This window comes from Pseudophryne corroboree, chromosome 1 (genome assembly GCF_028390025.1).
Source record: "Pseudophryne corroboree isolate aPseCor3 chromosome 1, aPseCor3.hap2, whole genome shotgun sequence".
NCBI lineage: Eukaryota > Metazoa > Chordata > Amphibia > Anura > Myobatrachidae > Pseudophryne > Pseudophryne corroboree.
Genome location: NC_086444.1, coordinates 231849529 through 231863970, shown reverse-complemented (window position 1 = coordinate 231863970; position 14442 = coordinate 231849529). Strand labels below are relative to the sequence as shown.

Here is a 14442-nt window from a genome sequence, read left to right as displayed (position 1 = left end):
ACTTCACAGAAATTGTAGTGTTAAAATACCGGTATCTGTCCGGATTTTGAATGTCGATGTCAGCATTCTGACTGTCGGGATGATGACGGCCAGGATTTCGATACTGTCCCATTCATTCCATCGTCAGATATTGGTGGTCATTCCGAGTTGTTCGCTCGCTGACGATTTTCGCAGTGCAGCGATCAAGTGAAAAAACAGCAAAAATGCGCATGTGCATGGTACGCAGCGCGCATGCGCTAAGTACTTTCACACAAAACTTTGCAGATTTACACAAGCTCGAGCGACGTTTTTTCATTGCTCGGGTGATCGTAGTGTGATTGACAGGAAGTGGGTGTTTCTGGGCGGAAACTGCCCGTTTTAAGGGAGTGTGCTAAAAAAATGCAGGCGTGCCAGGTAAAAACGCAGGAGTGGCTGGAGAAACGGGGGAGTGGCTGGCCGAACGCAGGGCGTGTTTGTGACGTCAAACCAGGAACTAAACGGACTGAGGTGATCGCAGTCTAGGAGTAGGTCTGGAGCTACTCAGAAACTGCAGGGAATTATTTAGTAGCAGTTCTGCTAATCTTTCGTTCGCTATTCTGTTAAGCTAAGATACACTCCCTGAGGGCGGCGGCCTAGCGTGTGCAATGCTGCTAAAAGCAGCTAGCAAGTGAACAACTCGGAATGAGGGCCATTGTTACCAGAACAGAATCATTCAAAAATTAAATATTATTTTTTCTTGTAATGCAGTATTATTATGCATTAATTTATCAATTTAAAAGAAGAAAGTTAAATGAATACTGCATAGGCTTTACTTTCGCTCAACAGCACCTCTTCACTTCTGCTTAAACCACTGTTTTTAAATCTCCCGCAGATTCAGCTCAGAGGAATAATTGAAATAGATGTTCAAGTGGGAGAAGTGCATATAACTTACCTAATAGCAGTAAATATTGCTCAACATTCATTTAGCCACTTGCCTGGCATGGTCACATCGTTTACGACCACACCATGCGGGGTGTTATCTGACCTGTTCGCAAACGATTCGACCAGTCATATACACATAGTGGCCGGCTGCCTGAAGATAATCTTCCAGCAGCTGCCAATCACAGAGGGACCTCCCAGTCCCTCTGCATCCGTGCACCCTCCCCCAGTGTCTGCCATGCTGGAGATCACTGCTGATCAGTCAGCACGACAGGACCCCCCACCTGGTGGCTGCAATGCCGCCTAGGTGGGGAAGGGGGTAGGTTCAGGCTGCTAAATAGTGTTGGTTCCTGCAGTCAAGTTCTGAAAACTTTCAGTTTGCTGCTTGATAAATACCACAACTGCAACATCTCCATTAGAGTTAGCCTTGTTACTTAATTTAGTGGTGATCATGCGGAAACTGCTGTTTTCGGATGATTAAAGGGGAAATTAAGACTGATATGAAAATGTAAATAGACACATTAACATTTTATGAAGATTCTGTAGAAGCTCTGTACATAGATCCAGCACAATACAGGCAGTTTTCACTTAATACTAGTAGATTTATGAGCGTGGCTGTTTGACATGATTTGCAGGTCCTCCAGCAATACAGGGTGTGCCTAACAGCTAACACACTGCAGTGCATACTAATGACTCGTCCCCTCTGACCTTCCAAAGATCACCTTCTCATGGAAAATGGAAAACTTTTCATAATGTTAAAACTTCCTTATCTGATCTGTAATTGTTGCAGCACTGGAAGAATAGACTTAACACCGAAATCCTTTAAGGAGGATAGTGTTTTAATTTTATATATGGAGTGGGTTTTTTTTTTGTGTGTGTGAAAAACACAATCTGTAAGGAATAATTTGGAATTCTGTTGTTTCTTTACTTGTTTAGTGGTAAGAGACATAAGGGTGCCCTTCTGTGTATGTTTTCTGTGTATGCTCAGAAAGGGATGTGTCCAGCATCCCTGGCGGTCATGTAATGGACGCCAGAATCCCGACACCACTCAGGAGACCGGCGCCGCAACAAGGATATTTTGAAGGTAAGTATCGGGGTCCTGGTTAGGGATCGGACCCGGGGGCTTAGGGTTAGGCACTAGTAGGGGGAGTAGGGTTAGGCACTAGGGCAGGGGGGGTAGCCCAAGCCATCACCCCCGAAGGGTTAGCCCTAGTCACCACACCCAGAGAGTTAGGGTTGGGGGTAAAGATACTTACCCCATCCGATATCAGGATCTACATTGTCGGGATGCTGCTGTCAGTCATGTGACCACCGGCATCCCTACCATCGGTATTTAATACTGAACCCCTCAGAAACTGTGGATGGGTGCATTAGTCCTTGTAGCAACATTTCCACAGTTGGGAAGAGGACAAGGAATTAAAAAAATTGTTTCATTTGTGTGAACAAAAATTATAAAATCTTCTTTATTACTTTATTTCAGTTTATTTATTTAATTTAGATTAATCTATAGCAACCAATACATTTTCTGGGGATTTTGCTGTTGGAAGGAAGTTGTCCACAATTACACAGAGCTAAGGAGGTAATTCAGACCTGAACGCAGCCGCACGTCTTTACGCAGGCGGTCTGCATGACCCTACACCTTTGTTAATGCGCTCCACTCGTTTACGTCAACTGGTTCGTTTCTCCGCCTGATTGGATGGCGGTTTCATCAGAGGGGAATGAAACAGCCATCCAATCAGGCGGAGAAACATGTAGGGAGACATAAACAATCAGTGGAACGCATTACTGGAAGTTGAAAGCACCGAACCTGGAAGTCGCGGCACGTGATTGTAGCCAGCGTCCCCTGGTCTCCACAAGCCGCTGAACAGCACCTTCACACAGTGCTCTAAGCCTGCCAGCCTTCCAGCCTCTGACTAAGCTCTTTTGGGACTCCAACCACAAACATGGAGGATTATAGAGAGGGCATGGCATATCATCTATAGGGGGCGGAACGCCTTTGGATTATTTCCCATTAACAACCTGAAGGGTGAAGTATAAGCCATATACTAAGTGCTTGCTCCTAACCAAACGTAACTGTTATTAATAAACCGCTTGTGCTTGCTAACTAACACCTGCTTGAGAAAAGACAGCAATTAGCCAGCTATTAACTGTTATTCACTGTATGTGGGGACACACAGTGTTAATCATTTCCCACTTGTTGTTTATGTATGTGAATTATAAACCATTTTTTTAAGTGAGCTATTTCTAGCTATAAATTCAATCTGAATAAACTATTTATAGTGCTTTTTAATCAAACCAGCAGCTGTTGATTTTTATTTTTTATTGTTAACATTTAAAAAAAATAAAACTGTCATTTACTCTGCGCCTTCATTATTTTTTCTGTGGTTCACATTGGTTGGTGGATATCCAGATCCACTCTGTGAAGGCAGCCATTAGATGGTGACTAATATCCCCATCTAAATACTACCATTTTTTAAATTTAGTGCCCACTCGATTATATATTGCTCATTTGATATACGACACATTGCGTTTCAACTAAGACGCATTTTCGGCAATAAGTACAGCCAGTGCTAGAAGATTGTCACATGATCCAGCGTACCACGAAGATAGGCTGTTTGGCATGACTGCAGCAAAGATGAATGAGGACATATCTGTACATCGGTCGTCTGAGTAACCCACCGGTTACCTTACTTTCTGGAACGCTGGTCCTGCCTTCCCCTTCTCCATCACCAAAAGGCTGCAGCATGCTGCGGCTTAGGGGTCGTTGTGACCGTTGCCACAGAGATCTGCACATGCACAGATCTGAAAACATCGGAGATATATGCAAACCATCGGATTTTCCCAATTATAAAGCACAACGGAATTTACTGCTCTATATTACAAACTGTTAATAAATAAATACATGTGCCTACATTCTGAATCTGGTCCTGTATACCTTATAATGTGCTATATTTAGTACTACATTCCACTATAATGATCTATTATATACAGCACCTTTCATAGAGGTTAGGTTGCATTGTAGGCATTCGGACTTGTCAAATAATTTCATTTGCAGCATCTAAGTGATGCAGGGTCAGCACGAGAACAGCTTCCCCCAGCAGCAGAGAACGCCTTCATTCAATTGTTCAATTTAGTTTTTCTGGTTTACACTATGATTGTGTGTTTCTTGGCACTCAACCGTATGTCATCCGCAGGCTGCAATAAATTTCCATTTCATTTCCCAACATGTCCAGTCAGCAGTGTGCTCTATTTGAAGCTGAGAGGTGTATTGTAGAAGGAAATGGGTTTTTAGAAAGTTTTCTGTGGTAACATCCACCCGCTGCTGCACATGTTTCTTTCAGCTGTAGAATGTAAATGCAAATAGAATAATATTATGTTTATTATTCCCATTCACTGTCCTACAGCAGAGAAAAAAATGCAACAAGTTATAGATTTCATTTAAATGCATCTTGAATTCTCATGGTGTACTGCTAAATAATACAGATAAAATGTTAAGTAAAAACAAAAAATATATTCTTCGCTGGGTGCGTTTTATTCAGTTTTGCACACACTTAGCTTTATATATTTTTCATGCAGTTCTTTCCCCTAAGGTATGGATTATTTATGGTGTATGTATGAATCTCTCATAAGTTCATGAGTTTATTTAAGTTTAACAAACAAAACCGTTTTTGCACTTGATTCTCATCCATGTCACTGATTCCATACCTAATATTGTTTTTTTTTCTTTTTTCTGAGTGAACTTTTGTAGCCTTATTCCTCTCTGGTAATAAACCACAATGTTTTAATGCAGCATGAGTGCAAGGATTCATTTTTATGTTATCAACATAAATACAATTACCATAATCTTTCCGGCAAAGTCTTTAAATCAGAGATGTGTGTTTGCAAGCCCATAACTTAACACTTCGCTTTATATACGATGACAGTAATATGTAGTGTTTAAGCCTTCCTTGTTTTTTTTTTTTTTTTTTTTACTACAGAATTAAAAGGAAATTGTTTATGCTTCATCGGTAGATGCTAAGGGATACGGTCGTTAGGTCGACCCAACTTAGGTCGACACTCATTAGGTCAACCACTGAAGGCCGACATTGCCCTTAGGTCGACATGTACTAGGTCGACAGGTCAAAAGGTCGACATGAGTTATTCACATTTTTTTTCTTTCATTTTTTTTGATTTTTTCATACTTAGTCCACGTGGACTTCGATTGGAACGGTAATCTGCGAGCCATGCGAGGGACCACGGTGCATTAAACGACACCAAAAACAGTAAAAAAAACTCATGTCGACCCTTTGACCTGTCGACCTAGTACATGTCAACCTAATAACCATGTCAACCTTCAGTGGTCGACCTAAGTTGGGTCGACCCAATGACCCATACCCAATGCTAAAACCAAGTGGGCTAAAGGATCTGTGACATCAGGGGGAGGAGCTAGGTCGGCGGAATAGTTCTTTCACTATCCATGCCACCAATTTCTCTCTTTAGTAACCTGGTGGTGAGCGAATCGAGCCACCAAGCCCAAAGCTTGGCGAGCGTACATTTCGTTTACCCTGTTCGGGCCTTACTCCTCCACCTGGTGACATCAGAGGTCCTTTTCCCAACTTGGTTTTAGCCATAACCATGCTTCATCACAAGCAGCAGACATATAGTACATGCTACAGATTATGCAGTATTTACAAGCATTTTGCAGTAGGGCAAAAAGCTGAAATGGTAAAGCATACATTATTCAACATAGGTCAAATGATGTTTATCTAGCTGTCTGCCTGTTTGTAATTTGAAACCACAATTAATGATCTGTATCTTTGATTCATTAAAATTGAAAGATTGTTATATTAAAATCCATCTAAATACTATAGATGTAAAAAGAGCTTTCCAGATATTCAAGGAGAGTTGACAGGTTTATGGGTATATGCATACCTCCCAACCATCACAGTTAAGGTGGGACAACTGTCTCACCCACAAGCTGCTGTGTCCTGCAGGGAAGAAAGGTTGGTAGGTGACTTTGTCCGAACACTATGCAAGGAATCTAAATACTGAAGAGAACTGCTGTGGGAAAGTGCTGCGCAATCCCCAGGAATGATGTGTAATAGGAGCGTGATGCACCATGTGATGAACAATGGGATACCAGAACATAGACCACTTACCGAATGCCCCTCCTTCCCGAAAATGACCAATCACTCTCCCGCAGACATAGACAACTCACCTGATTTTTGAAGCAAAGGTATGTGAACCCCGCTGTTCCATCTGTTGCTCTAGCTTACCTTCTCTCTTTATGACTGCTCTGCCTAGGTGTTAGGCAATGATATGGCAGTGCTGGATTGGAGCGCCCATTCAGCCTCGCCCCCAGGTACAATGCCTACATTTGAATGCCCTTTACTACCCCAGCAGCACAAGTGGAGATGACTCCGCAATAACCATAGTTGCGCTTGGTCAGCTCTAGTGCATGCCCACAGGTTTTAAGTGTAAGCCTAAATATACCCTGTACATATCCTAGGAGTTATTATAGGCACCACTCCGGACTCTTTCCACTGCAGCTAACCAGGAACTTTGATCCCGAAGGCATTTCCAGAAAGGAACACAACAAATTCCCAACATATGTAACATTTACAAATTACAAGTTACAATTTACAAGTTACACAGATAGGAGAAGATAGAAATGGATTAATTAGAATGATGTTTCTTTGTAGCACATTGTATAAGATGATTATGTCCCTGTTGTAGGTGATCACTATCTGTAGCTCACATATAGTTGTCAGTTAAACAATGGCTGCGTTTTTTAAGGAACCTGCTGCTAGTGCTAACATGTGTACTTGTTGTGACCTGTGGCCTGGTACTGCTCCTGTAAGTGCTAAGTACTTCTATCAGTGCTATTTTTCCTCCAGGGCCTCGTATTCCACACCAAGCAATTAGAATAAATAAATATTCAGTCTTTTACAGCTCAACATGGTGTAAATTTAGAGTCTTTGAAAGAGATGAGAGGATGATTGATGAAAGAACTTGTTAAACGCCCACCACAGACACCAAAGTAATTATTATTTTACTCAAAAGTGCAGGAGAAAGTGTTTTTACTTCGGTGTAAGTTGAATTGTAATGTTTTGTTTTGTTTTTAATAACTTCTTCCAAAATTGTTTGAGTGAAGTTGAATAAGTGAGACAATAATACGATTGATAAAAAAAACATTAATAATATTTGTAACATTGCTTACCTGGGGACCAGCCTGACTCTTGATCTCCGGATGTCTGTGACGTAACTTATCATTAAATTGCTGTGTGAATTTTAATCAAAAGTTGTTTTTCTTGAATAATATTTTAATTGAATAATTTGCACATACAAAGAATAATCTACATCTTATCTACTTCACATGTTGAGCATGCACAGAAGATAAGAACACTTATTATTTTGTTTGTTTCCCCCCACACACAACGCAATAAACACATTTAAGGTTAAAATGTCAACATTTGAAATGTATATACTACAGATAAGTTACATACAGATGAACCTTTTTATGTGTTAATACCTGTATATTGAATATTTTTTAAATAGTACCATGCTCTTTTTAGGGCCTAATTCAGACCTGTTCGCAGCAGTGACATTTTTCTGTAATGGGCAAAACCATGTGCACTGCAGGGGGGGCAGATATAACATGTGCAGAGAGAGTTAGATTTGGGTGGGGTGTGTTCAAACTGAAATCTGATTTGCAGTGTAAAAATAAAGCAGCCAGTATTTACCCTGCACAGAAACAATATAACCCACCCGAATCTAACTCTCTCTGCAAATGTTATATCTGTCTCCCCTGCAGTGCACATGGTTTTGCTCATTAGAGAAAGATTTTGCTTTTGCGATCAGGTCTGAATTAGGCCCTTAAAAAACATGTTTGTTTTTTTTTTTTTGTTTTTTGTAGTGCTTTCCCTTTATTTTTCAGGTTTTTATTCTTCTATTAGTGCAGGCAGACAATAAAAACATTTATCCTGGCCTAATATGAGTGTTTATTTCAGTTTGGGTGACTTGAGGTGAATACACATTAGGCGATTTTGAGCTCAAAATTTCCTAGCGTGTATGGCCAGGCGATGAGCGGTGAACGCTGATGCGCGCTCCCACATCATCGCTGGTCGCCGCCGTCCATTGGCCTGTTTTACCGGGCAAGTGAACCACTTTCCACAGTCTCCTACTGTGGAAAGTGGGAAACCCCTGTGAAAATCGCTGGGCCAGTTGAAAATTGCTTAATGTGTATGCACGGTGCGATTTTCACATCACTCAGCATACACACTTGCCCAGGGTGTATGCACCTTTAGAGATTTGCACAATTTCAGTTACTTCTTCTGGAAGCTGACTGGCTATGCAGGCCCTTGATCTTCCTCTTCCGTGTGACCCCATCAGTGATTTAGAGGACATCATTTAGAATAGATCATTATTTTATGGCACAAAACATCTCCCCAATATACTTTCTGCTCAGCAATTGTCTAGCAGGAAACAGGTGTTCAGGCCAATCTCTGCGAGATCTATTTGTACTGATCTGAAATGTTGTTCATCAAAGCATTTATAGGTTGAAGATCCCTTTGTTTTCCAGGAGAGTAACCCATTAGGGGATTCTGTAAATGGCCCACAGTGAGCCATGATGGATATTGAGTATCATAAAAATGTCACTGTGGACTATTTTCTGCTCCCACTAAATGAAGAGCCAGAAAGTGTGTGTAGCAATGAATGGAAACTAAACATTTATTTGAAATCAATATTCATTTCCATAGAGCCTGTTTATTAAGGTGGGGAATCTGCAATTACATGAGAAAGATGCCTGAGAGAATTAAACTTTGTAATCGTGGGGCAGATGTATTAAGCCTGGAGAAGTGATAAAGCAGTGGAAGGTGATAACGCACCAGCCAATCAGCTCCTAACTGTCATTTTTCAAACCTATAATGATTGGCTGGTGTGTTATCACCTTCCACTTATCACTGCTTTATCATTTCTCAATGCTTAATACATCTGCCATTTCTTATGTACTTCCATCTAAAGCAGAAGCTTGTATAACAATGCACCATGTTTTTATCAATGTAAGGGACACACATATATGATATCAAGGTAGTCAGGTAGTATCCACTGGTGAAAAAATATTATTTCAGTGTGGTCCTCAAAAAGCCTGTGTACCTAACCCACGGAGCAGCAAACTTACAGGATATATGGGGAGGCATTCATTTTGCCGGCTTTCGGGATCCCGGCTGTCAGGATACCGACACCAGAATCCCGACACCCGGTGAAATACCGGGGCCTGCGAGGGGACTTGCTGCACTCACCGCCAGTATTCCGGCTGTCGGAATCCTGGCATCGGTCTCTTGACCGCCGGGATCCCGACAGCGGGGACATCATACTGAAACCGATATATTGATCATATTGATGGGCTTGTTAAATGGTTGATCAGACATAGTTATAACAGCTATGTTTTGTTTTTCAGGGGGCAAGTCCCTTCTGTAGCTGAATCAAATTATTTGGGAGTTGCCAAATCCCTTGAAATGTACGGAGTTGACCTTCATCCAGTTTACGTAAGTCAAAAGTCTAAAGATGCTATAAACAATTTTTTTAATCTTTCTGCTGGCTACTTGCAGTTGTATATTGCTGTCACATATGTGGCTATGTGGTGACGGCCCTTTGTGAGGTATTAGATATGTTGGTATCAATTCTCATGTATCTTTAATTCTGTGCTGGCTGTGAATCAAACTGTATGGATGGATTTAACACACACTGTATCCCTTTTTATTTAATTCTTTATATAAATTATCACAGGATCATTATATATAGGAAGAGATAAGACTTCCCAACAGTTGCAGTTACAGGCTGCAGGTTCTAAATAGTCTTCATTTTTTAATGAATGCTCAGCTAACAGTTAGAAAAAAGCAAAGAGAAATTAATTCTGGTAGACAATATTGCAGATGTTTATAAAAATTTGTGTACAGGAAGCGTTCTAACTATTTGGTTGTCAATTGATTCTCAGAAAAGCAAAGGAGAGATCTGATTGGTTTTTACAGCACCTTTTCCTGTTCTCCAGGTTTAGTGCATGCCCATGATTTATTTTCCATGCACGCCAATAGTCTTATTATCTAAATAGATGCTGCTGTCAATAATCTGAATGGTTCCTGTCATAGTTATATCAGTGCATCTTTGTTTCAAATGTGCAGCAGATGTATATTTACTTTGTTTTTCCCTCACATTTCTGAAGACTTACTTTGGGGGGCACATTTGTTAGCATTAGTCGTACTGGGGACCTGGGTTCTATTCCGTCCGAGGGCACTATATGAGGAAGAGTTTCTATGTTCTCCCCATGTTGCACAGGTTAATATTATTATGTTTGTCTGTAAATAAAGTAAAACTTGGGGTTTGTAATGAACCGCATGTGATTGAGAGAGGATTTACAAAGTCATGCAGTTTGCTAGATTTAGTTGTCTCAGTAAATGTTTTTCGCTTCGAGATGTTAAGTGCTTGCACATCAGGCACCTAAGTGTTTTTGTTTGATTAATAAGGGTATCACAATTACTGTTCATTATTTTTGAAAAATAAAAAAATCTATAATTTTATCGGACAACGGTGAAAACAATTCTGAATTTCAAATGGAACAGCTATCTTTAAAAGGAGGATAAAAAATGCAATAGTGATATGAGGATTTATATACTTTTACAATTTTTTTTACAATTTTTTTAATATTACAATGTATTTATTTTTGTTTCTGGTTGATACTTTTATATATCCTGCCAATTTAGCTGTTTACGTATAGATATTATGGGGCTGATACAGAGTTACTGAGTGATTTTTGCACAGTGCATCCTCATAAAAGTGGGAGATGATTGCATCTACACTGAAAACTGACGTTTCGCAATTGTGATAGAGCATTCTACATAGGCAAAGCTTAGTGAAGGTGTGATATGTGGGCTATAAAAGTAAGCCCTTTGGATTGGGTAATGCCCAAGGGTCCACAAGGTTTTGGTATATCTTGGCCCAAGGCAATGAGCTAGAGTGCAAGTCACCCGCACAGTTGCAGTGGGAGGCGGATTTGCACCTTGCCTTTACAAACCACCAATAGGAGTCAATCTACGTTTTTTAGGTGCAACAATCACCTTGAAATGCAATTGAAATTATTACACAGATTGTATTTTACGCCAGCTAGACTTCATAAAATTTGGCCCTTACAATAGAAGTTTTGCTGGAGGAATTGTATGGAGATAGCGGTCATATTTCATGTATTTTGGACTTGCTCTGGGATTCGCCCGTTATGGAGGGAAGTTTTTGTTTTAGCCTCCAAAGTCCTTCATACTACAGTTCAAGAGTCTTCTTCGTTAGTTTTGTTCCATATATACCCTTCGGATGTCTTGAAAACAGATTGGTATGGATTGGGACATACTGCCACCGGGGGCGGCCATTGCACAAAATTGGAAATGTCCCCCTCCTCCAACCCTTCATAAAATTATTCGGAAAATCCACTTTGCATTTCAAATCGAGCCTTTGGAAATTCCTTCCACCTCTAGCGTGTTCCCCCTCACTACCTGGTCTAGCTGCCGTGAGTTTACTACAGGCAGGGAAGGAACAACGATGCTTTTAGAAGCAGATTAGTCCATTGGAAAGGGTGAACACCTTTTTTGTCATTTCACTATTTCTTTGTTAAGTACCTTGCTATATATGTACCAACTGTATTTTGTCTTTATAGTGTTCTTATTATCTGCACGCTATGTTGGATTTGATGCTTTGGCTCCTGATTCCCTATCTCCTCCCCCGTTTTTTATTTTCTCTTTTTCTTTCTGTACCCCTTCCCCATTTCCCATGGTTAATGGAACAAACACTTTAATAATAAAAACTATTGATGAGAAAAAAAAAGAGTAAGCCCTTTGAGAGGTGTATGTTTTGCTTCTAGTGTAGGACAGGTAGAAGTGCTCCCTGGTAATTAGTACTAGTAGTAAATCAGGTGCATATGCTACACATGCAGTTGTGGGCGCATTTCACAGTTTCAGTTCCTCAGTATATGTTCAAATATACACTTTTTGTGTATTTATGCTTCTTTTGAGCAATGTTCTCCCAATCTAATTCCATCTCTGCATCAGCCCTTAATTGTAGAAGACTATATTACTAATTGTGAAATGTGACAGTTAAGTAAATGTCCTGGTGAGTGCAAACAATCTCAAAATAGCCCTGGACCAGAAGTGAAACATTATATAATATTCATCACACAGGGAAAGTTCTAGATTGCTCATTTCAGCATACTGTGTCAAGCAAAGACAGTGGGCCCTCTGCTGGGTTCAGCTGCATTCTCAATAAAAGAACTCCTTATTCAATTATACAATTCTGTCATTTTTATTTTATGGTTTATATAGTAAAAGCAAATATCTCATTGGGCCCTATGAGTTACGCTGGGTACAAACATGCTATTATCGGGCCACTCACCCAATATCGGCTGATTGACCCGGTAATGGCTTAAGCGTGTATTCAGGAACATTAGCTGTTAAATAGCATGACATTTTTCTGCAACAGTCAGACCAGAAGGTCGGATCATCTGTGCTTCATTAAAATTGTGATGCCGACAATCGAACCTTACCAGGCATGTGCTAGTACAGCATTTTTACATTGTATTGTTCCATCCATATATAAATAAATATATATATATATATATATGTGTGTATATATATATATAGTGCAAAAGTTTTAGGCAGGTGTGGAAAATATGCTGCAAAGTAGGACTGCTTTCAAAAGTAGAAGTGTTAATAGTTTATTTTTATCAATTAACAAAATACAAGTGAATGAACAGGAGAGAACTCTAAATCAAATCAATATTTGGAATTTGCCTTCAAAAGAGCATCAGTTCTCCTAGGCACACTTGTACGGATTGAAGGAACTCTGCAGGGAGGTTGTTCCAAACAACTTGGAGAACTAACCACAGATCTTCTGTGGATGTAGGGTTACTCAAATCCTTCTGTTTCTTTATGTAATCCCAGACAAACTCAATGATGTTGAGATCAGGGCCATGTCATCACTTTCAGGACTCCTTGTTCTTCTTTAGTGACATTAGCTGTATGTTTGGGGTTGTTGTACCGCTGCAGAATAAATGTTAGACTTTACGTACAAATGAATGACTCTTCACACCGGCTGACTTAGTCAGATGGCTTCTTTACTCATCACAAATGTTATAACAGCACATTTGTACACATGAGAGGGCTTTCTGACACTAGCTATGCCACATCAGCCACAGCTATCATCTGGCTGCTTGTCAGCATCAGAAATCCCGCCTACTGGATCCCACAATCCTTTATACCTTCACACACTCCATCGTACCCAGGTAGTGCAGCTGTGTGTGAGAACTTTCCTATAGGGAACAGCAGGATCCTTAACCCTTGTCCTAGGGAGTGAGTCCTGTTCTGGACATAAGAACATGGCAAGATACCTTCTTTGCCACTGTACATCTATATGGGTGTACTACGGGTGGCCGGCTGTCAGGATCCCGGCACCCAGCATACCGACGCTAGGATTCCGACAGCCGTCCAATGCTGGCAGCGGGGCAAGCACAGAAGAGCCCCTTGCGGTCACGGTAGTGCGCCAAGCGGGCCACGCTATTCATTCTCCCTCCCGGGGTGTCGTGGACACCCCAAGAGGGAAAATAGTTGTCAGTATCCCAGCAGTCGGGATCCCGGCGCCGGTATGCTGAGCATCGGGATTCCGACAGCTGGTATATCGAGTGCCACCCATCTTTATACCACTATATATCAGTATATATAGTAATCGCAGAGACTCGGCCGTCTACAGTTAATCAAAGTGTCTCAACTCAACAGGTGCCATCAGCAGTAAACTGCCATTTACATAAGTACAATCCAACAAGGAGCAGCACTCTACGTATTTAAATGTATATGACAAATAGACACTAGCAGTCTTTTTCGCAACGTTTCGGTTTAATCAACCAACGGTTGCGGAACAGACTGCTTGTGTCTGTTTGTCATATACATTTAAATCCATAGAGTGCTGCTCTTTGTTGGATTGTGTGTATATACAGTATATATATATACAGGTTGAGTATCCCATATCCAAATATTCCGAAATATGGAATATTCTGAAATACGGACTTTTTTGAGTGAGAGTGAGATAGTGAATCCTTTGTTTTCTGATGGCTCAATGTACACAAACTTTGTTTAATACACAAAGTTATTAAAAATATTGTATTAAATGACCTTCAGGCTGTGTGTATAAGGTGTATATGAAACATAAATGAATTGTGTGAATGTACACACACTTTGTTTAATGCACAAAGTTATAAAAAATATTGGCTAAAATGACCTTCAGGCTGTGTGTATAAGGTGTATATGTAACATAAATACATTCTGTGCTTAGACTTGGGTCCCATCACCATGATATCTCATTATGGCATGCAATTATTCCAAAATACAGAAAAATCCCATATCCAAAATACCTCTGGTCCCAAGCATTTTGGATAAGGGATACTCAACCTGTATATATGTATATATATATATATATATATATATATATATATATATATATATATATGTGTAAAATAAATGTCCCAGGTAAATT

General features: G+C 40.3%; 1 protein-coding gene across 5 annotated transcripts in view; it reads left to right on the top strand.

Moving 5' to 3' along the window:
* EPB41L4A (erythrocyte membrane protein band 4.1 like 4A) overlaps positions 1-14442 on the top strand; it is a 419914-nt gene that overhangs the window by 223960 nt on the left and 181512 nt on the right. For all 5 annotated transcript variants that reach the window (XM_063964124.1, XM_063964123.1, XM_063964121.1 and 2 more), the window contains one exon: positions 9338-9425. In XM_063964124.1, the coding sequence (XP_063820194.1) occupies positions 9338-9425 (88 nt within the window). The remainder of the gene's footprint in view (positions 1-9337; positions 9426-14442) is intronic.